Source organism: Tachysurus fulvidraco, chromosome 15 (genome assembly GCF_022655615.1).
Source record: "Tachysurus fulvidraco isolate hzauxx_2018 chromosome 15, HZAU_PFXX_2.0, whole genome shotgun sequence".
NCBI lineage: Eukaryota > Metazoa > Chordata > Actinopteri > Siluriformes > Bagridae > Tachysurus > Tachysurus fulvidraco.
The window spans coordinates 18459143-18483698 of record NC_062532.1 but is presented as its reverse complement, the minus strand read 5'-3'; the positions used below and the strand labels follow the sequence as shown (position 1 = coordinate 18483698).

Here is a 24556-nt window from a genome sequence, read left to right as displayed (position 1 = left end):
ATAGAGAAAAACATTTTCATGCCAATTTATTTGTTATTATAGCTGATAAGAGACCAGATTTAATTCCAGGTCAGTAAAACAACTTGTGATTTTATTTATTTTTATTCCTTTTTAAACCCCCCACCCAGACCTGGAATAAAAAGGTTATTGATGGAGATGAGAAAAGATGGAAACAAGTGGAGAAAGAAAAAGGAAGGAGAAAGAAAACAGCAGCTTTGGAAGTGGAAACCTGTTGAGTTGTTTGTGTGTACAGCAGGCAGTCTTTCACAGACCCCTGGACTTTTGGCTAAAATCATTGGATCAATTTCTGTAAGGCACTAAAGTGACAACACTCAAAAGACAGACACACACTAGCACTCAAACTGTACATGGAAAAGGGGGTAATATAACAAGACAGTAGGATTAAGCACAAAAAAAAAAAAGACTACAAAACGAACATAGAAATCGAAACTGCTTCAGTAGTTCAGGTTCTGCGTCGGTTGTCTTTCAAACGTGGCTTCAGTAAAGACCTTTGCTCTTTTTCAGGTGTAGCTGCTGCATCTCTGGCAGTGAATTGTAGTCTTTCCTCTTCATTCCTAAAACCACCTTCAAAACAAAGACAAACCGAGTTATGCTTCATCTCTCATGATAGTTTACGTTTCTAAACCCTAACACTGCATTTACAGCACAAGGGAAGTCAAGTCAAGAGTCAAGAAGCTTTTATTGCCATTTTGACCGTATTTCGTTGACGTTTCTCCAGGACCACGATGTTCCATAAAACAACACAGGGTTTACAGTAAATTACTTTAAGAAGGTTTTAAGAATTTGAGGATCTTTCTGAGCGAAGTCAGACAACCATCATTCAAGGAATTAAAACTCTTAGAAAATAAATTATTAGTGATTATATCGAAGAAAAACAACCATTGTTTAAGCTAGAAAACTTAAATGTCAGTGCATGGTCTGTTCTGTAGTTCTACTGTACATTAGTCAAAACATGGAACATCTTATGGTTTAGTGACCTAAATGCAAACAGCATGTTTCACACACTTTCTCCCAAATCTAGTCGTGGATTTGCGACTTCCGTCCATCAGCCAGCTTTTTACCAAACCTTACAACACACTGAAGAAATCAAACTTCTTCTGAGCTCACCAAAAGACACCAGGGAGCAAAATATACCTCTTTTAAAGTTTTCTACATTAAACAATAAACAAATAAAATCACTGTAGACAACAGAAGCACTACAGACCCACCTCCACACTTGCCCTCATTTATTAAGAATCACAGACTTTACGTATAAGCACACTGCAAGTGCCCCAACCCTACATTTTATAGTTCAACACATTCAACTTTTTCCAAGACGACTCATAACCACAAGTTGATTTAGTTACTGACCTGGAAGTCATGGTCAGACAGATAGGTCTCAAGCTGCAGGGGGTTCACTCCGTCTGGTAAAGGTCTCTTTAGTAGATCCTGTACAGAGAACTGAGTCTTGTTGAGGAGCGCCAATGCATCCTGCACTAATGTTAGCTTCTTCTGCACAGAAGATGCCTGTAGGAACACACACACACAGAGGATTCAATTCACCTGCATCACCTAATGCAGACTTGGGCCACGTTCACACTGCAGGTAAAAGTGGCCCAAATCCGATTTTTTGGGGGGGGTCAAGTGACCAGATCAGACTTTTACAGGAGTAGTGTGGACACTCAAATCTGACCCAGATCGATAGATTTTTTCAAATCAGATCTGCGCCACTTCCATATGACTGGTAACGTGTGTGTGTGTGTTAAGAGTGTTATATAAAGTGGTTACGTGAACCAGCTCACAATGTTTGCATTGAATACATCACATTATAGCATTACATAATATGTTTGCTTGCACCAGATGATACAATACTTCCTCCATAACCTCAACAACTTTTTAGTGCAACCGCGTGCTGCGTGTGACGTCATTGTTATTGTTCGTTTGCGCATGCGGGTCAGTTAGAAACAGCAAACAGTTCACACCGGTATCTGATATGGGCCACATTTTAAAAGGTAATGTGAACAGCCAAACAAAAAAAATCAGATCTGAGCAAAATATCCGAATTGAGCATTAAGATATGGGAAAGTCTTTAGGATTGATGGCTTTGTGGTTTTTCCATAACATGACAAAGGAATAACTGTTTATAGCTGCTATAACATAAATGACACCTTACAAGCTTTACCTTCCATGAAAAGTAACTATAAATGGATAAAAGTGCACTCAGTGAGAAATTCCCAGAAATACTAGTCTTATTTAAAGAGCTGCACAGTCAATTATATTTCATACTTCAGCTTGCTCAACTAAACAAACACAATCAGTGACGACATTAGCAAGCTTATCTAGAGTTAACTAATTATTGCACATTAGAGATGTACATTTATTTCCTCTGGAGCATTAAATCCCTATGCCTCCCTATGCCTCCTTCAGCTGCCTGTCAACTCGCAGCATGTGTTCCGAGTTTAACTGGGTGTGTATTCAGCATTTAAAAGATCAAATTAATCTAAGAGACTTGATTGTGGTGTTCGAGGGATTTGTTCATGTGAAATAGGCTGATTTTTTTGTGTGTGTGTGAATTCAAACTAGTAATTTACATATCAATAAAAATAATCACTAAAAAGGATGAAGCCCTACTGACCTGTGTTACTCGTCTCTCCCAGGATGGGAAAACGTTTGTGAAGGTAAGAGGCTCGGTTCCTTCCTCGAGAAAATAAGCCACAGGAGGCCGTCTGGTGTTTCTCTCTGTATCACACACATGCACACTACGTTACCCAATGTCACCCAAAACCATCGGCAACACAAGCAACATCAAAGCCTTTTCTTCTCTTATTGCCACTTTCTCTGACCTCTGCAGTACTGAAGCACTGTTTCCATGGCACATTTCCTCTCCATGTCCCAGTGAGGGCGCTGTGAGCTCTGAGTCGAGCTGCTCTGCCATAGATAAACTTCTAACGAGTTATCCAACAGGAAGAGAGCTGAAAGAGATGAGCATAAAATTATTGTACCTTCCAGATACATTCTTTCTCTCTCTACCTGTCCGTTTCTCAGCCTGTCTGTCTCTCTTTCATCCACACTCCCAGTTTCTGTGTGCATCTGTGTCTCTCTGCCTTCTTTAGCCTCTGTGTCTCTTGCAATGTATCTCTGTACCATGCAGTCGGTCTCTCTCTTAATGTGTCTGTTGCATTTTCAGTCTGTCGCTCTCTCTCTCTCTGTGTCTCTCTCTCCATCGGTCTCTTACAGTCTCTTTGACTTGAATGTAGTTTCTGTCTCTCGTTCTTTCCTCTCTCTCCTTCTACCTCTATATGTCTCTCTATGTACAGAAGACACTGAATGTGCAAAATGTTAATATTATTATTAAACTTAACTTTTGCTGTTACTTTACTTTACTGTAAACTTTACAGTTTACGTGTGCAATATGTTAAGTGCAAAATCTTAGCTGTCTACTACCTCGACTAAATAGTATTTAACGGGATCACTTATGTTATCACTTATATTTATGTGTACAGTTTTTTTTTCCTTTTTATGCACCATTAGGTCTATCTTCCTATCCATCTATCCATCCATCCATCTATCTATTCATGTGTGTATGTGTTTTGCATCTCACCCGGCTGTGGCACAGAGTATAAGCATTCCTGAAAAAACGGCATCGCCGTGACGACCCCAGTTGCCCGGGATGCACATTCCAGCTCCTCCCCTTTGAACACTCCTGATTGGGCGCTCAGGTGAAAGAGGCGTGGAGTGAAATTGTACTTGCCAGGATCTGTACGGAACACAATAACACGCTTTCATGTAATATAAACATTATAAATTGGGGCTTTCATTACTGTATATAGGATATTTAAGGATCACCTTGCAACATGCAGTCGTAAGCCTTTCTATCCTGTGGCCCAATAGCATTCCAGAACTCTACAGGCTCCGCCCCTTCCTCTAATTCCTGAATGTTCAAATTGCTGTTGCTCAATCCCATCTCAGGAGGACGCCTAATACACAATCACATTCAGAGCACAACATTGCCGGTTAGACATTTTCACAGTTTATGTACTTGGTATGTTAATTAGCTAGTTTGCCTGGTCGGCTCATTAAATCACAATGCGATCACATTTTTTTCTCATTATTCTGAAGCACAAGTCTTACGTGTGTGTGAGCTGCTGGACAGTGTGTTTGGCCACTTGACGTGCACTAGCGTGGGTCTTGCAGCCGTGCCACAGGAAAAGCACTGCCTGCTGGATGTTAATCAGAAGCACAGAACCACGAGAGCGCAGGCTGGAGGTGCAGCACTCCACCTCCAATAGACTGGCCTCCTCAGGCACAGCTCCCCTTACACAAAAAAGGTGCCAGTCACCTGAAAACACACACACACACACACACACACACACACACACACACACACACACACACACACACAGTACTGACCTATAGCATGATACAACAGATGGGTTTAAAGTGTGCTGTGATGTGTATAGATACTGACCTGTGTGTTTGCTGTGTCCTCTGTGAAGGATGAGGCCTCCTTGGAAAAGCTGCAGAAAGCATGGTGGCTCCTCCCCTTCCTTTACGTTCACGCGAGGCTCATTCACAAAGGATAACGGTAGGGACAGGTCCAGTGGGTTAACCTGCGAGTGCCGTCCCTGCCAGATAAAAAGGGCGGAGTTTTCCTGGTCCAAACTTTGATCCTCGGAGACACCTTTTAAAATTTACACAAAGTCAAAAATACAAACAGATTCCAGGAGACACAGACCTTAAAAAATATATTTTAACCATTTTCTTTCAAATGTCACAATAATTATTCTAGCTAAGCTTGAAGCTTGTTCGCAAACACACACACTCACCTGTAGCACTGAGGCGATATTTCCAGAGTATAGCGTACGTGTTGTCCTCATGTAACTGCCCCAAGCTCTCTGAAGCCACTCTGCAAACATCTCCCATGCCAGCGTGCCAACTTTCCACAGAAACGGTGCTGAGCTTTGCCTGCTGGCCATCACCAAGAGTAACCAAGTCCCGCCCTCTCTGTATGTCCAAACCGTGTAGAATGATAGGCTTCGCCCCTGACACGCACTTTCCAGCATACAGGGCTTTGGCGTCACATGACCGCATGTCAGCTGGACAATCTACAATAAAAGAAGTCTGGAGAGAAAGAGTTAGAGAAGTTTATAGTCAGCCGAATTACAAATGGAAAAAAATATGAGGCAAGTTTTAAGATTTTACAAAAACAGTACCTCCAAGTGATTTATTCTTCAAACATCTGTATAGAGGTGGGTCTACACAGCTTTCTATCACTTAAATGACTGAGTAATACCTTGAGTACAGAGATCTCGTTACTGAGTGGATGTCGCTGGTCTGCTCACCTGCTTGACTGCTTCCTGTCCATTAGGAGTCACATCCTCCATCTTTTGAACCCAATCCGCAAACTTCATCCTGAAGAGAACGGTCTCGTTCTGCTCAAACACACGGCCAAACAGAGCCCAACCTGGCCGACCCACGCCTTTTCTTAAAGCCACACACGAGCACAAAAACATGTCTGGTTAGACTGTTTAATCTCCCTATGATATAATATAGCTGTCTGAGTGTTTTCTAAAGACACCTCTGAATCTGATTGTTGCTCCCGAAGGGGTCGAGGGGGTTCATCCTGCAGTTGCTGTAGTCGTAATCTCCGCTCCACACCTGCTGAGCCAAATTTAGTGCCAGCTTCCTGTCACTGGGGGAAACATCTTTCCCGTGCCACAAGTAAAGCTCGCTGCCAAAGTCGAACAGCAGGCTCTGAAACAGAAAAAACAAAAAAAAAAAAAAAACAAGAATAATTAGGAAATATAATTAATCTGAGATCTTTAAAAAAAAATAAATGAGTCACGTCCACCAAAAAACAGCACCTCATTATATCTTATTTATATCTAATAATAATAATCTAGAATTTTTTTATTCTGTCAATTCTTTTACTTTTATTATTCGTTATTTCCTTTATTATTAATTATGTTTACCTTCTGCTCTATGTTTATGTTCTGTAAAGCTGCTTTGAGACAATGTCTATTGTAAAAAGCGCTATAACTTGAATTGAATTGAATCATTATTGTACAATGTTAACAGGCTATGGAATGAAAATTATTACCTGAATGTGTGTGTGTGTGATGTGTGAGTGAGTGTGTGAGAGAGAGAGAGAGAGAGAGAGAGAGACCTGGCCAACCAGCATGATGAAAAATTGGCAGAATTTAATCCCATGGAAAGATTTGCAGGTGAAAATTAGTCACGTGTGACATTTCTTTCCTTTGCTGCACCATTACTTGCCTCAATAATAACAAACCCCACACACACACACACACACACACACGACTAGATTCACAGTACGGTAATCATCCAGTAATGTGGGAAAGTGTCTGCTTGTATATTAAAGAAAAACATGACCATAAATTCTGACAAATAACCACAATCTGGTTTAATTGAGCTCTCGAATCGAACATTCCTGCATGAGCAATCACCTGGGAGGAGTCCAGCAGAGAGAGGCGTGGCACTGAGGCCCAGCCCTGCTCATGTGGGAGGAGTCTGTCTCCCTGTAGACTGTACACGCAGTTGGATTCTGTTATCGCAGTCTCATAGTGCTGATCGTCATCCGAACAGCCTGCGCATAAACACGCACAAATTGCACACAAACGCACAAATCAAACACAATACGGAATAATTAAAACATTTCAAGTGATAGATGATGGTGTCTTTGTGAGAATCTCGAACCACTGTAAGAGGTTTTTCCTCCCAAAAGTTCCCAAAAGTCCGCAGCCTGTGGGTCATGTGTGTTTAATCCCTCGTCCAGGTGAATGATCTCTGTTGCATGGCAACCCAGATCCCTCTGGGACACGACCACTGAGGCCAAGGAAGAGGCCTTAAACAAAAAGTCAATCACTGAATACACAATTAGAAATTGTAATGTACAAGTAATTAATATGAACAAAATCCACGCTACTTGTGTTGGGAACGAGACATTTATATTAATAAAATAAAAAAAAAAGGAAGGCATTTCTGAAGCGTAATTAAAAAACAACGAAGACCAAGAACTCTGGAGGGCTCTGAAGAAGGAGATTACTCAGTATGATTTAGCACTAATTAAAGCATGTGTGCATGAGTGTGTGTGTGTACCTTCTCCCTCTCGCAGGTGTTAGACAGCTGCCCGGTCCACAGGAAGCACCGTGATGGGGTGACCAACAAGAAGCAGTCCCCGCTGTTCAGCGAGCGAATTACCGGCTCCACCAAACGGACCTGCACTCGTCTGCATCCTGACACAGGACAAAAACTATATTACCCACAATCCTCGAACTTCGGTATGAAAAGTCTCTTGGTAGGTTGCGAAAAATACAGTACAAGTTTCTAGACTTTGTTTCCAAATCACTATACGATAACGAAAAACCTAGAAACAGAATACAATACAAGTAAAAAACACAATACAAGTACAAGTCTGCATTTCTTTTAATTCTCTAAGACTGATAAGTTGTCACCTTTAACAAGAATCAGCATCAGGTTGCAGTAAGGCACAGTGTTTGGGACAGACTTGGCAGATGCAGTGTTAGTGGAGCTGTGATTCTTTTCAGCTGAATAAGAAAAGGAGAAAAGGTGATTTTAAATGACACCTCTATCGATAATTAAAACCCTTACAGATACAGTAAAGATGGAAAGGTAAACTAAACAGACCTATTTAGAGAATCTGAAGTTGGACTGTGGTTACACACTTAGAGTGTCCACGGTCCTGAGACTCACATTTGTTGGTTTCCATGGCAGCGGGGTCATCCTGGGCCTGCATCAAGTCATGCATGATGTCGTCACGGGCTGCGAGAGCACGTAACGGATTCCTCGAACCCTGAGTACGGCGGGATGGACGGACCGAGCGACGGTGTTCCGTCACCGCAGAGCTCAATCTATGCACACACACACACAATAACTTGCTTCTCCTTATACCCCCTGAACCAACAAATCAAAATGGCCTTTTGTTGTCATTACGATGTATTTATTTATATAACAATGTTATAACAGTAAACTACAACAAAAAACACCATATATGGTATTGCATATTAATACAAGTGCCTATTCAGCATTTACGGAAGAAGTCGTTTCACTCTCACACACAGGCACACAGAGAGATCTTACATAGGAGTGTTGGACTGGCAGACGGTGCTCAGGTCCTGCTCTGTGTCTCCTGGACTGCTCTGACACTCAGGGAATGAGGGGTCTGAGGTCGCAACATTTTTGCCAGTCTCCATGACAACGGGCTGCTGGGGTTTCCGTGGTTCGTCAAAACTCTTGGATAGTGTCTCATCATCTATCTGCACGAAAGCCTCAGATTCCACAGAGTTCTCCTACAAGCACAGATGCACACTTTAATCGTCTGATATGCACTTCCGTGTGTGTGTGTGTGTTTGTTATATACCTTATCTGTACCATGCGTTTGGGTGTGTGAGGAAACCTCCTTAGCCTCATACGACAGACTTCTCTACAGAAAGAGAGAACTTTCAGCTACACAAAACTCTCAAAGACAGTAAAAGTCACTTGTACCACATTGCACCTGAATTCAGGAATCTGATTGGTCAGAAGATCTGACGGTCGCACGGATGCAAAGCCATGCAGTGTTTTCTGAAGTACCTTCCACAGGGACTTCCACATAAGTATGTTATTAAATCAATTGAAGGAGTCACAGTGTCAGAGCTGTGTATGTGTTATATTTTCTGAAATAAAATGTATGAAATAAAACCACTGATAGTGCTGGAGTTGTGGGAACTGGAACTGTGTTTATGTTGCGTGACATCAAACTTTGCTATAACAAAAAAATAAATACTTGAAAATAGCTGCAATGACTGGTCCAAGGCCAAGATCCTCTTTATGTCAATTGTCACATCTACTGACCTATGTATATGACCTATGACCTATCTACTTTATGTATCTGTATCTGACCCACTGAACAACTGGATACGGATTGAAGTAAGTGTGGAACAGGTTACGTCTTGGTTAATATAAAACTGGAGGTTATACTGTATGCTTCGGCCTCAGGGCTCCATAAGAAAGAAAATTCAGAAGTCAGGAAAGTTCACACAACATGTCTGGTCTGATGAAGGAAATCATGCAAAGCTTCTTTTTCAACAGTGGGCTAAAAGAGATGCAGCTCACAAGTGCACATGCTTGTGGCATCACATGCTAAAAGCAAGACATGACACACACACACACACACCAGGAATAAACAGCCTGAATTGAAAACACAAAGCAAAACTTAAGCATCAGCCCAATCAAAAAAACCCTGGAACATGCAGACAACTTCCCCCTAAAGTTCTGATACAGCTGAATCCATACACATCTGCGCGCGCACACACACACACACACTCACCTCATTAAAAAACATCTTGTACTGAGAGGGAGAGCTAGGAAAAGAGTAAACAGAGGAATAGACGGGTTCCTGAAGACAGCAGATGAGAGATGAGGGAGAAGACAGAAGAGACAAAAGGTTGTATGGAAGACAGGACATTAGAGAGGAAAGGAGAAGAGAGAGGGAAAAAAAAGAAGGGAAGGTAGAGGAAAAGCAAACAGACTCATAAAAATACTAATATTTGAAGTTTGCATGTGTAACAGAAGTAACATCCATATTTAGTTGGTCATTCTGCTTTAGCTAATATTATGTTTCCAAGTATTAACTCTGACTATAAAATCTAGGAAATTTTATGAACTAAACTCTTGTGAAATTAACACCAACACTAGCACGTTTGCTAACATTAGATATCTAGAATATTGTAGTAGCTAAGTCCGCTCGCTAGTTCGCGAACTTTGGACTTTCAAATTGTGTAAACAAGCAGCTATGACTGATAGACAGATGTTTGTCTAATTGGGCTTCATACTCTCTATGTTATTTAAGCCTGTCAACAGAATCAAACATTTCAATTGTAGACAAAATAGATACAACACACTCACGACACTTCTCACCCACGACATATCCTCAGTGAGCTTAGCGAGATCCTTAAAAAGCTTGTCTCTGCTTCTAACCGAATGAAATTTCATTTAGAGTAAAACCTACCCTTGTTATCATGCTGGTTTTTAAATACATATGAATAATATGCATATTTATGACTTTAACTTGGTTTTAGAAGCATATTTTAATTCTAAACTTATTTTGGATGTGGTATGTAGTAAGTAGTGTGTCCAAATGTAATAATGTCTAATGGAGACTCTGTCTTTCTCTATTAGAAGGCAAGTGGTCATTAACAATTAATTTTAAAACCTAAAGTTACAAATTCTCTCTCACACACACACACACACACACACACACACACCCTTACCCAACACTGAGCTGGAAGCTCGTGTGTAATGTTGCTCTCTTCCTACAGGAGGCAGCACAAGACAGGAAATGATACAGGAAAAAAACAAACAGGTGACGCTCAGTGAAATTCTAAATACGGCTCTAGACACAAAATGTGCAGAAGAAACACACATACATGTGCACTGTACAAGTCTGTAAACAGGACACAGCTGAAGACATTTACATAACATCATGCAAGAACTTCAAAACTGAGTTCCAAAGAGTAATCATGGACATGAAGGGGTTATTAACAGTTTCCTGGATTCTCCTGCCAACCAGATTTAAGCAACTGGCAACACTTTTACTGAGATATACAACAGAAAAACACACACACACACCTGGGTCGGTGGCATCCTCTGCTCATGTTCTTCTGCACCTCCCTGAACTTCAGACAACCTGCAAAAAAAAGTCAAATATTTTATTCGTCGCTCTGTAAGGCCTAAAATGGCCAAACTATATAAAGAGAAATCATACCCTTCTCTTGTGCTCACTGGCGTTGAAAGGCAGTCGTCGGTCATGGAGACGGGCCTGCGAGATCTCTGAGATGAAGTGATAATGTCCTTTCTTGCCCTTTGCCTCCAGGGGGCAGTAGACCGTGGAGCTGGAGAATATTCTCCTGCTGTAACAGGTGAAATCTGGTCGCGCCGCTGCCCGTTTAGTACCGGCATTTGTCTGGTAGGGATGCTGTCTGTCTTGGCTCCTTCCTTAAAGCTCCTGTCTTCAGAGATGGTCTTCTTCAGGATGCCCTTGACCTGCAAGACAGGCTTGGGCTCTTGATCTTCCACTGGCCTGGACTGTGAGCCTGAGAGACGCACTTCGCTGGGCTTGAGGTTGACTGATTCAGCCTGTTGCCTCTCAGAGAGACCAGAGGGTAGATGCAGAGTAGGAAGCAGGACAAGGCCTTTTTGCACCTACAGAAAGAGAGAGAGAGAGAGAGCTAGAGAAACTGAAGGACTGAGATGTATTTTAATCTTGGCTGCCGGAATGAAAATCCTGGTGTTTGAAGTGCTTTCTCTATCAGTGTTGATGGCTTGAGATCAGTGTTGTTCGGGTACTAGGTGTGAAGCCTTCAAGTAAAACTCTGCTGGTCTACATCCGTTCGGTGTGAATGGTGTATTTAGGATGGCGAGTGTGATGTTACTCACATTGACCAAGTTGACCTCATCTGTAGTGATGGGCTGTGTGCGGTAACGTGCTGCTCTCTGCCTGCGTCTCTCTGAAGCATCTGCTGAACCGCTGTTCCCCCCTGAAGCTCTAGGCATGAATGGTTGGGAAAGTTTATTAAAGAGTGCCAGCTTCTCACTCAGAGAGAGCTTGGAGCTGGCATCATCCTGCTCTGCCTCGACTTGCTCCGTCTGCTCCGGCTGGGTATCACCTGGTACAGCAACACGAGCGCTACTTCACACAGGAGAGACAGGGAAGGTTTAATTAACAGTCAGAATCTATTTCTTTTAAAGGATGATTGTTCATTCATTTACCCGTGTGCCGCTCCAGTATCTTCAGAGCTGACGGGCTGAGTGGGGGCTCGGCGAACCCGAGATTCCCTGAAACTGCCGCTGGAACGAGGCCTCAGGAAAGAGGAAACCTCAGGAGCTGCCGTCTTCTCCATCTCCTGCGAGCATGAGAGAGGAAGGAGAATGAAATGGATGAACGTCCGGATTCAGGTAGTCATGAAGTACAGGATCATCAGATGATTATTCGGAGTGCACGGTCATTGTTTTGTATGTTCTGTCCATCAATATCGGTTCAGTCCGGTATGCTAATACACAAAAGATAGCGCTTCAAATAGCAGACAGATCTAATCTAATCTAATCTGATCTATAGACCACAGCTGGGATCTTAGTAAGCTTGAAGATACTTTTCACTGCGACTTCCTTGCATGTCTATCAAAAAGACAGAGCAGAAGCGGGTCAGCAGGTGGATGAATAAAATAGCAGCGTGCTGAACGGTTCTGTAACGGATGAATCCCCGAGAGGCGCTCGGTAATCCGATACTCCAAGTGTTGCATTAGCAGCCACGAGCCAGCGAGTGACCCAGAGCGGGGGTTAATCTAATTATAGCTGTGTATTATTTGTAGTGTCCTTTTTACTAATGCATTATCCATGCTGACTTTACAAGAAGATGTAAATACAAGAGCACCAATTCACCAATAAGAAGACTGTGCCAGAAAAATTCCACAGCAGTCCAGTGGACACTCCACATGAAGAAATTAAACTGATGGTAAAATAGAATAGAATAGAAGCCTTTATTTTTGTCACATATACATTACAGCACAGTGAAATTCTTTCCAGCTTTTGCGGTTGGGGTCAGAGCACAGGGTCAGACATGATACAGCGTCCCTGGAGCAGAAAAGGTTGAACCCCTATCCTCCGATTTAGTGTTTATGAAAGGAGTCTCCAGTGTCAGAAGATATTTGTACTTGCTGATGATAAAGCGGGTTTCCTCTTATTTATTTATTATTTCAGACAAACTTGGAAAGAGTGAAGAAAGTGAGTCTCTTGAAGGAATTACTCTGCTGTAACATAAGTAATAACAGGAAGACATTTTAACCATCATTGCTATAAACCAATGCCTCAGTTCTTCATGCATGGACTGCTTTAGATAACAATCACACCAACATCCTGAAGTGTGGAGTTGTGTAAAAATGCATGCAATATTTACACCAAACACTAACTGACAAATTCCTAAGTCATCTGCTGTGTTTTCAGATCTGAGCACGATTTTGACGTCACGTCATGTTAGATGAGTAAAAGATGAGAACCAAACTCAACGCTACCGTTTTGCTAACATTCTTGCTAACAACTGAACCTAAACGCTAGACAGACAGAAAGAAAAACTTTAGGAACTTACTTTAAACAGAGACATCTTGGCAGCGACGCTCATCATGGCTCTCTCGTCTGTCTTTACGTTTGCTGAAAGAAAGGGAGGAAAAAAAAGGTAGAAAGTGTTGTTAGACATAAAAAAGAAAATTCTCTCACATTTATTGTATCCAAGCTCTATAATTACTGTAAGACTGTGATGTCATAATTTCATCTTGAATCTTGACTTGAATTGTTTGGCATTGAACCTTTAAAACATACACAGATTTGTAGCAGCTATAATCCTCACCCCTACACACACACACACACCTCTATACTGTATACACACACACGGAAGTCACTCTGGCCTGCATCTCATGTATTGTAAATATCCGTATTCTCTCCACCACAAATAAAAAAAACTATACCGTTATGCCACGCTGTTCACCACACAATTTTATCAACCCGTTTTATTTCTTTTAATCAGAAATTGCTACATACATGTTTTACTTGCAGCAATTAGCGATCCCTTGTACTAACCCTAGTATTAAGGTGCTAAAACATGGAAAAAGCCATAAAACTACTTTGCCTTAGCAGGGACGATGTTATGTTGTGTAACTGTCAAATAAATCAAATAAAATCTTACGAGAAACTTGAAAAGTGCACGCAAGCTAATATAAACTACTACGTAGAAAAATAGTGAGCAAAAAGTAACTCCTGTTGAAGTACAGTAAGGAAAGTTTTATTCCCCTCATACCACAGTAGGTCAATAATGGCACCCTTGACTTTCGGGTTTAAAGTTACGTTTTCTTTCCACCAAGGAATCAGCTAAGACGTACTGACTAATCACTTACTCTTAGTTTCCGGCACTAATGATGTAAAAGAAAGTAAACTTTAAAACCTGTTATAGAAAGTTCTCATTTAGGGGCTTTATGTAAGCGCTGTTTTATTAGTGTGTTAATGTGAGTCATTAAAACTGGACAAATGATTTTGCCTTCATTGCTTCCATACAGTGTTTTTTTTTTTTTTTTTTTTTTTTTACTATTTTCTGTGTTACATCTTACAGCTGACATTTTCCATACTTCATTTTTTTCAGTAGCAGACCCCAAGTGTTTAAAATGGTCAAAATCTGTTATTATGGAAAACTATATCAAACAGTGATGGAAGGAAGTGACTGTTAATAATCCCAATGTGTACACACACACACACACACACACACACACACACACACACACACACACACACACAGAGCTATATGATTAATTCTGAAACACAAACAGCTTTGTGCACACACGTACACACACAGACAGGCGCACACAGATAGAAACACAGACAAGCAGGTTTCCACTTTCCCCATAACATTACTTACCCGAGTTTTCTTGATCCGTCTTATCCATGACTCTGTAGAGTGAAACAAAAAGCTACAGAGTTAACACACTTAACTGGATGACAACACACACAAGTTCCTCAAACACAAAAATAAGGGAGATGCAGGCACACACGTCATCCAGACAGAAGACCAGATGATTTCATATCGATTTTATGACCTTGCTGTTTCCCTTTAGGGGATCTGACACACACACACACGCATTCACTCTCGCTTACACACTCACAAACACACAGACACGTCTGTACAGGTTAAAGCTATGACATAAGTCAAACGCAAAGTGATGAGCTGTCACTAAGCTGGAATGACAGAGCCTTGTATGGCAACAGGAAGTGCGAGTTCAACATTTAAGACTGTTATGGAAATCTGTCCTACAAGTGACAAGGAGGAAATATGCAAAAACACACACACACACACACACACACACACCACATCATTTGCCTAATTATAACTTATGTACAATGTGTGTGTCTGTAGGAATGCTGTTCCTGAAAGCATTATTAAAACATAATTTTAGCTTTATGAGGATGTATTTATAGCTACAATTTTTCATGGCATTTAGATCAGCATTGTAGCAAAAGACTTTAACTCAGGAAACAAAACAACACTGAAGTATATAAAGACACATCAATGCGAACAAACTTATTAAACAAACGATTAAAATCCGTGTAGGATTTGGTCGTTACAGTGATATCCAGTTTAGATTGTTAAAAAGATAAATAAATAAAAAGATAATTTAATTATTAAGTTATAAAATTAAGTTGATTTAGTTGTTCACCTAGGAGTGAAGCTCTGAGCCCTATTCTGTCTACTTTATGTTATATATGTTATATATTCTGTATACTTTATGTTATACTTTATGCTCATTTTAATCTTCATGCATCTCTGGGATTTTTATTCCCACTGAATCTACCAAATAGATCATATCATCAAGTCTGGCAAGATTATGCAGTCTCTTCATGCCTGTTCACGTAACCCGACAAGCTGCCATTTGCAATACATTTGTATAACGAATGCAATTTGGATCTTCTAAGATATTCACAGCAGACAGTGTTTTTTAAGTAACTTTGGTGGAGGACGTCTGGTGTAAACATTTCTTGGGTAAATTGCAGAAATGGGAGTGTCTTGTCACACCTGATGTTCCACATGTGCTGCATGATGCACATAGTTTTAATGCCGACTGCTTGCCTTGACCTTTATCAGAGCGGCTTGTGGCTGAGCAAGTCAGAGCATTAGGAGGTCACGTGATATTGTGTGTGTTGGTTTTAATTGTGTTTTGAACTCAATGTCTTAGCCACAAACTTTCATCCACAGTGAATTACATATGTTATTTTAATCCAACTGAGCAATTGAGGGTTAAGGGCCCAGCAGTGGATGCTTGGTGAACTTGGGATTCAAGCTCACAACCTTCCAATCAGAAATCCAACACCTTGATCACCAAGCTACCACATCCCCATCATCAGCAGGGAACACATGCATTTTTTTGACAACCCCACAACATGCGGTGCCATACCCGTCGCTCTCCTGCATCTCGGAGGCCGTGATTGGCTGGGTTCGGAAACGCTCGCTGGTTTTGCGGCTCCCAGCACCTCCTGCGGGCATGTAGCGTCGAGTACGCCGACGACCGCCATCAGATCCTGCTTTCACCGACGAATCAGTCACTGCATCAGAGCCTCCATCTTTAGCACTTTAGAAAAAAACAAAAAAACAAAAAAAAAACAGACAGTCAAATATAGAAAGTGAGGCAGCGCTACCATCAGCTCCTGTAAAACACCATCAGCACAGTGTGAGAGAGGTTAACGCTGACGTTAATGCATATAGGAGTTTAATTTTGTTAAAGCTCATCCAGCCACAGACACGTGATTTCATCATCATCTTCATCATCACTCCTAAAGTGCATCATCTCCAGCAGGAGTCCTGCTTCGTAACACACTGTTACTCACCAGACATACACATTATTGTGCCTATTATTTTATTCAAGGAGTGCAAAGCACACACAGACACACACACACACACACACACACACACACATCCCTACACTTTATCAGAGGCAGCTGAGCTTGAGCTTTGCTGAAGCAGGGCCCTTTTCAGTTCACCCACTGATACGCGAGTGTGAAGCTGCGTCACGTCCGAGTCGGGATGATTTTCCGTAGCTGGCATGTTGGACGAATCCAACACGCACTGCCTGGAGAGGGGCAACGAAGAAAAGGGGAAAGACTGATGCAATGCGGTTATACACTAGAGCATTGTGAAAGAATGATGAAGAGAAAAAAGTTCAAAAGTTCGAGAGAACGTGCCGAAGATGCAGTGGAATGAAGAAGCGGTGAATGGGGAAGAGCGGTGGGGAAAAAAAACAAAAAAAAAAACAACACGTAACAGAGGTGGACATGGAAGTGGGACGGACTTAATGGAGACAAACAAACAACACTTAAAGAGTGAGGTGATAAACAGGAAGATGAATAGCAAGTCTCCTGAGCACAATTTAATTAAAGAAAAAAGACAACAACAACAAAAAAAGGTGTTAAAACAAAGTTCTTTAGTATTGAATTACAGCTAAAGACCTAATAAGCAACTAAAGTCAATGCATCATTATGCACTCGCTTGGTTTATTATAATGTAGATAAAAATAATTATTCACACAAACAACAAATGACTAACAACATACTCCGCCTTCATACTCTTGATAAACGCCCTGAGCTTGAGCTTTAAAATGCCTATAATTATTTCATCTTGTATAAAAATGGATAGAAGTAATGTTTCAGAGAATTAAAAAAATACCCTGACATGCTGAGAAACCCAACATGGGTGAGGAATTACTCACTAATGATAAAGTGGTAGGTTCCCCTACAAATAAACATTTATCAGGGTTTAATATTAATCCTGACATAAACCACCACTGTAAATTAAAAAATATATATATATATCTAAAATTAAAATAAATAAATTAAATATCTGGAAAAAAAAATGAATAATAAATAAATTGAGAGGGGAATTGGAAGAAAAATGGAAAAACAAATTTGGAAGAAAAATGGAAAAAAAAAGATCAAAATAAAATAGGGGAAAATTTGCTCAACAAAATTGAAAAAGCAAATACCAAAAAAAAAAAAAAAGAAATGTGAAAAATATGGAATAAATACATAAATAAATAAATAAATAAATAAATAAATAAATAAATATAATCAAAAAAAAATAAAAAATCTTGAAATCATGGAGGAACTGAAATAATCATTGCTAAATTTTCAAAGTCTCCAGACACAAATTATTGCTGAAACCTGAATTCATGACCATTGGTCATGATTTATTCCATTTCTAACAGTATGCCAGATTTAACCGAAAGTTCCTCAAAGTTACTTCAATGATTCTGAGTCAGTAGATGTCTGAGGAAGCAATGACAAATGTCTTGTAGGAGGAAGTTCCCTTTTCTTGTCACAATTACTCGGTGGACAAACAGTTTAAGCGTTATACAAAAGGTCAGAAAAGTCAGGAGCCAGTTGGACTCGATGACCAAATACGATGACCAAATACGCAGATCCAGATTTGTTTACAATCCACACGAAAATGATACAGCGGATGGAAACAGACACTCTGTAGATTGGAACTTATTTTCTTACATCTGCCAGAGAAGCCCAAAAAAAAAAATTTTGAAATTCCAGCCACAAGCATAGATCTGAGGGGTCCAAACACATTTCCTGACTGGTGGCCAGGTCTTACCAAATTACACCGAACACCAAAGAGACCACAGGTAAACACTACTCAAGTTTTGTGAAGGTAGCTCAGTGTTACCTGCCTGACAAATTCTGATTGGCTGATGGAGGTCATGTTTTGTTTTGTTTTGTTTAATGCAACTCATTAATCATTAGAAATCCAGCACAAAAGACACGGTAAGCAAACTTACAGTTCATATTTAGCAGTGAATTAAAATGCAACCCCACATTCTCATCTCCAATCACAGTATTAAGAAAGATACACTCACTGGCCACTTTAATAGGAACACCAATACAACCTGTGGACTTATTTATGCAGTTTTCTAATCAGCCAATCATGTGGAAGAAGCATAACACATAGAATCATGCAGATGCAGGTCAAGAGCTCTAGTTAATGTTCACGTCCAAATGTGAGCTGGTTCGAGTATTTCAGAGATTTGTGTGTGTGAAAATCCCAGGAAATCAGCAGTGTCTAGAGATTACACAGAATGATGGGGGGAAAAAAAGCCAAAAAGAAACACCACACACACAAAACATCTTGAGTGTGGAAGGTATGCAGGCTGAAACACCTTGTTAATGATAGAGAACAAAGAAGAATGCCCAGAAGGTCTGAGCTAACAGGATGTCTATAGCAGGGTGAGCAGAACATCATTACAGAATGAACACCACATCAATCTCAAGGTGTCTGGGCTACAACAGAAAAAGACAGGTTCCACCTGTCCTGAATCAGATTTATTGCACTGAGGTTCCTGCCACTTTATCAGCTGATTAGAAAACTGCATGAGTGTTCCTAATAAAGTGGATAGTCAGTGTAAGTCAGTTAGAAAATTTGGATAAAAATCCTCGACAATGTGGAAAAAAACAGTGTGTTAATGTCACCTGTTCAGGTTGGTCTTCTCGGGGCGAGCGTCTCCGTTGCATCCATTGGAGACGATGAGCTTTTCCTTAGCCGGAGCTGTTCCACGTGACTTCACGTCTCTGTTAACACCATGTGATTGGTTCCTGTCAGAGAAGGTGGAGTCACGGTGTGCGCCGCATCCTTCCCTCTCCCTCTTTGACCAATTAGATGGCAGTTCATCCTCCTGGTTTCCGTAGCGCTCTGCCAGCTCTCGCCTCCTTTCGGCTTTGTAGCGAGCGATCCTCTCGGCTCGGGACTCTGCTGCTGAACTTTCCATCTTCCTGTTTTGTCACTTCCTGTCTAAGCGGGTTCTGCTGTAAGCTCGGGCTGAAGACACATTTATCAAAGAGGTTCTACTGATCCTGGGGTCTAGTTAAGCTCCAGTCTTCAAAGAGAGGAAGAAATGTGAGGAGTCAAGAGAGCAGAAAGCCTCGACCAATCAGCAGCTGCGAGAGGATCTGGCTCTGTTGAGACAGCCGTCTATCATCGTGGTCGCTCCTTTGAGGAAGCAGCACTGTTGAGATATCAGAAAAATCGACAGTTATCTGACATTCATCATCCTGGCACTCGCTAGTTCTCAGAGTTGATCGGAAATAAAATAGCCCCACCTTTGACCAACGGTGACAGGAAAACCTGTGTTCACTGTATTCCTAACAGCGAGCTTTAACACACAACTCAGCTCTCAAGATATCAGTGTCCACCTGTTAAACACGTCAGCTATAAAAATTAGCTCCCACCAGCTCTCATTCTATTCTCAAACCAGCATGCCATCTTAAGAGGACTGTACATCTCCGGCACTGTAAGATGACCTGGTTTGATTTGCTGCTCTAGCATCTGGGATTCTCCCCTTGCACTGTAACTCAAAACCTCTGACACACGGCAGCACTCCAACAACATTTCACAGCGCACCGTGCACTCTATAAACCCAGCGCTTCAACAACATTTCACTAAATAATACAGGCTTGGTATGAAGAGTGCTTGTGTGTGGACCTTTTCAGCCACACAGACTAAAATGATCCTACAATACAATATAAAAGGATACAAAATATCCTACAATTCATTTTATTTGTATAGCACTTTTAACAATTTACAATTTACTGTAAAGCAAAAGAGCTTTACAGAAATCTAGAAACGGGAGAAATAAAAGAGAAACAACAATTAGAATGAAAATAAAGAAATAATCAATTTAAAGTTTAAAATTAGTTTTAAAATATTAACTTAACATTTTAAATACTATATATACACATCTCTCTAACATCAATCCCTAGCAATACAGCAGTTTAGCACAGGACCAATAACGGTCACTGTAGTGTTGCTCATATGATAAAAGCTCATTTTAAGTAATGCAGGATTCACATTTTAATCTTCTATAACAAACTAACAAAGAACATGAATTCTAGATGTAAAAAAAATGGCTTTTCTTTAAATAACCTTTTTTGAACTGTTTATATTTTTTGTCATCAAACAGAAATATAAACATCAGGCAAAATAAGCCTTAGTGTCATTATCTAAAAAAATAAAAACAAAAAAATCACTAAGAAAGACACAAAATTTAATACAGTATTACAAAAAAAAAAAAAAAAAAAGGAATTCTGTGCCAAAAAATTGGGGTAAAAACCACTAAGTGAATATGTATGTAACGTTCTTACTATAAAGTGAATAATAAAGAAATCTAGTTATGCACAAAACCGTAACAGAGTGTAACTCATGCTCAATAGTGATCAGTGATTTATAAGACACAGTAGATTTTATTGTATCACCTACTGAGGATTAGTTGATTTTTTACATTACATGAAATGCTTAAAAAATATTTAGCAAAAAAGAAAAGAACTGTAATTAAAAATGGATCTGGGTATAAAAAGGCCCGGAAAAAGAAAAAAAAGAAAAGAAAAAGATCACAAGATATGTGTTATTTAATATGTTTTTTTTTTTAGATTTGTTTTAATAGGTTATTTACTAGGATACAATAAAATAAAATATAAAGTGCAATATTATAATAATAAATGAAAAGCTATTTATTAGGATTGTACTTTTAAACGTAAAAAATGGGTAATAGCTTTATCTTTGAAAAAAAATTTAAAAAAAGGTTTTCCCCTCCTTTTCTGTGTTCATTTTTTGTTTAAAAATGATTAAATTATTAATGTTTTTACAAAAATAAATGAACACTGAAAAGAAAAATTACAGAAAAACTATTACTGAAAAAAAAGAGATTTTCCTTTTTTTTTTTAAATAAACAACAACAAAAAAATAAACAAAAGCAAATGTAAAACTTTAAAACATTACAAAACTACCAAAATCTTATCAGTTGCTTCAAATCGGTAGGTAAGAAAATCAACATGAAAAATCTAAATATCAGTTTCATCTCCCTGCATTAGATGTCTAAATCCTGGTCTTTAAAATCCCTACACCTTCACTGCTGGAAATATTTCACTACAAAAATATTGTAGTGAAATATTGTCTTAAACTTATCTGAGCAGCACAGAGAGAAAAGGAGACATTTCACAGGGGATATTTTAATGACTGTTAGTCATATTAAGACTGATTTAATGACTTGATGCTGCCTAAAACAGGACTGGAGTAGCCAGAGATATATTCAGCACACACACACACACAGTTTCCCATGGCTACCTGGTCTCCAGGCCAAAGCCAAGACACAAACAAAGCTGAGCTCCAGGAACCGTGAATAAATAATGACATCCTGACCTTATCAGAGAGCCTGTAGCACTGGCCGAGCAGGACTGATATCTCAGAGATGGAATCAAAACACAATTAGTATGAATGCATATCTGTTAATATTAAGTTACTAAGTACAATCAGTAGATCAGTAAAGATTTGTTTTGTGTGTGTTTAACTGTGGGTGTGGAGGCACAAGGCTTCGGCTTCTCTCAAACACCTAAACTGTTAATGTCAGCATTGCAGCCTTTCCAAACTCCTATTGAAGCACAATACGCTTCATCTAACAATAAAGCACAGAGCCGGTGGCACTCACGGGCAGGAGCACCTAAAGAACTTTTGGGACCCTGTAAAGCCAAAAAAAAAAAGGGGGGTCCATCACTAAATTAACCCCTTGGACAGAAAAAAATTAAAGTTCCAGTACATTTATATTTATTCTCATATTATTATTATTATTAGTAGTAGTAGTAGTTGTTGTAGCAATAGTATTATACCACAAGGCTGATGATTAACTAAAAATCTGCTATTTCTTTTTTAATATTTCTTTTTTTTTTTTTTTAATCAGTGTGTTTTAAGTTTTCTGTAGAAAGACATTTATCCTCAGAGGGCAATGTTTTTTGTAGCGGTCAGAAAGTTATTTAATTATTCTATTAGTAACCATCGCCACACTCATATGTTATCATAGGAATAAAATAGTTTAGGACATGCTGTTTGAGGAAAAACAATCAACAATGGGGTGGTGTGATGTTGCTAGACAGACAACAGACTTACTTAATGCCCTGTAAATATAAAAATAAAAATAATAAATATACCCAAGAGGTGGAGAGAGAATGTGATGGAGGACGTTACTTATTGTGAAGGCCTCAAGAAACACTCTTAAGGGGTTCCTTAATGGTTCTTTAAAAGGTTTGTTGGATAATTAAGTGTTCTTAGACTTGGAAAAAAAACGTGTTCTACTGTTAATGCATTATAATATTGAAACAGACTGAAGGAACATCCTGTAGAGTATATTTGAATGTTATTTGTTTAGTCTGGAATCAGGTAAACTCATGACATTAACAGAGTCCTATGCAAATATACATGTATGTAAATTCCCCTACCTCCTCCTTATGTTTAAAATCACTTCCTGCTTTGTCTTGGTATTTAACTGTTTTTATTAAAAGCCATCATACTGTCGATGTAGTTTACTATAATGTTGGGAGGGTTAGTGTGAATCTCTAGAGCAGGAAATATATCCAAAAGACAAAACCCTGGACAAGTGGCAAAACCATGGACTTGAGGACTCAGCATGATGGTCTGTCATGAACCAAAAAAAAACAAAAAAAAAAAAACAGAAAACACTGGTTGCAAATTTGTATGCAGAGAGTCTGTGTCCACTGTATGGCATTGTGTTGGGGAGTGAATTATAGGATCTGAAATTCCACGGGTGCGCGCTTTGGCAACGGGTGCGCGCTTTAGCAACAGGTGTGCGCAAAAAATAAAAAAATAAAAAAGTTAAACACGCGCGACCCGGTTTATATTGCAGCTCGTGTTATCCGTGCAATATAAACACTATTACATGCATTAAGTAAAGTCATGTAAAGTCGTAAAACTGATATGCGTCCTTGCATAGAAACAAAATAAATTTCAAAATGTTTTCTACGTATGGATAACTAGACAGAGAATTGGATAATTTAATAGATAAAGAAAACAACAATCTCTTTCTCACAAACATGTGTGTGTATATGTATATATTTTAAATATGCAGAGGAGTACTTACATGCTCTTCCTGTGGGTCAGCTCAGCTGTGCCAGACCAGCCATGCGGCATTTGCGCATGCGCACGACACCCCGACTAGAGGCGGAGAAAAGCCCTTTTAAGCGGTGTGTTAAATATACACCAGTGTATAAGAGGGAGATGATAAAAATACCACTGTGTGGATGCGGGTTTGCGGCTTTCCATCTGAAGAGGTCAAGGTTGTGATCCTATATATAGGATCAGCAAACATTATCAACCTTTTTTTTAGGGTCGTTTGATGATTTCACCTTTTATTTACTTATTTATCAGATGATCAACAAACCCTGAGAATGGGACAGAGCTATAGACAGGCATTTAAAATACTGTATGTGTAACTCACACACTATCCAAAGGTTTCCAGAAGACAAACAAAATAACATGCATAATTAAAAACTTAATTAAAGAACAAATTCCATTATAATGGATTATAATGTGGTCAACTGTATGCTAATTCCCACAGCTGAAAATCCCTTCGACTTATATATTTTGTTTTTTAAGTATAAAATTGAGATTTTATCTCAGAGAAGCCTTTGTATTAACACTAGATCATAACTTTCCCAGGTAATTACTCAGCAGGTTTCTTTCATCCTTTTAGTAGCAACCATTAGCTTCATTAAAACTTACCTGAGGTGCTAACACCTGGTCACGTGACATCCACAGGTCACCCCCTTACCATTAAACACATGCTAATTTAAATTTTATACAATTCAGAAACGTTTATGTGTGTCAGAAGTTAAGGCTGATAGTGCTAAGTATTGTTAGACATGACAACCAAGAGCCACTGTTTTAATAACAACCAGTCACTTTTTCCTTGATTTGTTATTGTCAAGTCTGTGGACATTTCAGGCTTCAGATTTGATTTGATTTTCAGGCTTAAAGTTTTTCATAGAGAAATGTATTTGAGGTCTAACCATATATGTGAATATTCCTTGGTCATAGGTGTATATATAAACACCCGAGCCTGTATTTATAAAAATTCTGTGAAAGAGTTTCTCCTATAGTGACACA

At 39.5% G+C, this 24556-nt stretch overlaps 1 protein-coding gene across 7 annotated transcripts; it reads right to left on the bottom strand.

Annotated features, from left to right (window-relative positions):
* Positions 1–9: 9 nt before the first annotated feature.
* On the bottom strand, positions 10–23624 carry svilc (supervillin c). 7 transcript variants are annotated; one of them, XM_047800821.1, is made up of 30 exons: positions 23532–23624; positions 19081–19613; positions 16536–16682; positions 16011–16184; positions 14480–14511; positions 13163–13224; positions 11791–11924; positions 11458–11710; positions 10787–11223; positions 10651–10708; positions 10293–10334; positions 9350–9418; positions 8402–8464; positions 8122–8330; positions 7735–7892; positions 7476–7568; positions 7120–7256; positions 6718–6865; positions 6468–6607; positions 5579–5754; positions 5343–5484; positions 4827–5121; positions 4469–4681; positions 4132–4339; positions 3847–3977; positions 3602–3757; positions 2844–2972; positions 2636–2739; positions 1372–1527; positions 10–585 (listed from the first exon to the last, which is right to left on the bottom strand). In XM_047800821.1, the coding sequence occupies exons 2-30, from the start codon at positions 19374–19376 to the stop codon at positions 499–501; spliced, it is 4449 nt and encodes a 1482-aa protein (XP_047656777.1). In that variant the 5' UTR covers positions 19377–19613; positions 23532–23624; the 3' UTR covers positions 10–498. The 7 variants fall into 7 exon arrangements, with proteins under 7 accessions (XP_047656777.1, XP_027016922.2, XP_047656778.1 ...); XM_027161121.2 differs by having other exon boundaries at positions 11458–11707; XM_047800822.1 differs by lacking the exon at positions 23532–23624 and adding an exon at positions 19708–19732.
* Between the last annotated feature and the right edge of the window lie 932 nt (positions 23625–24556).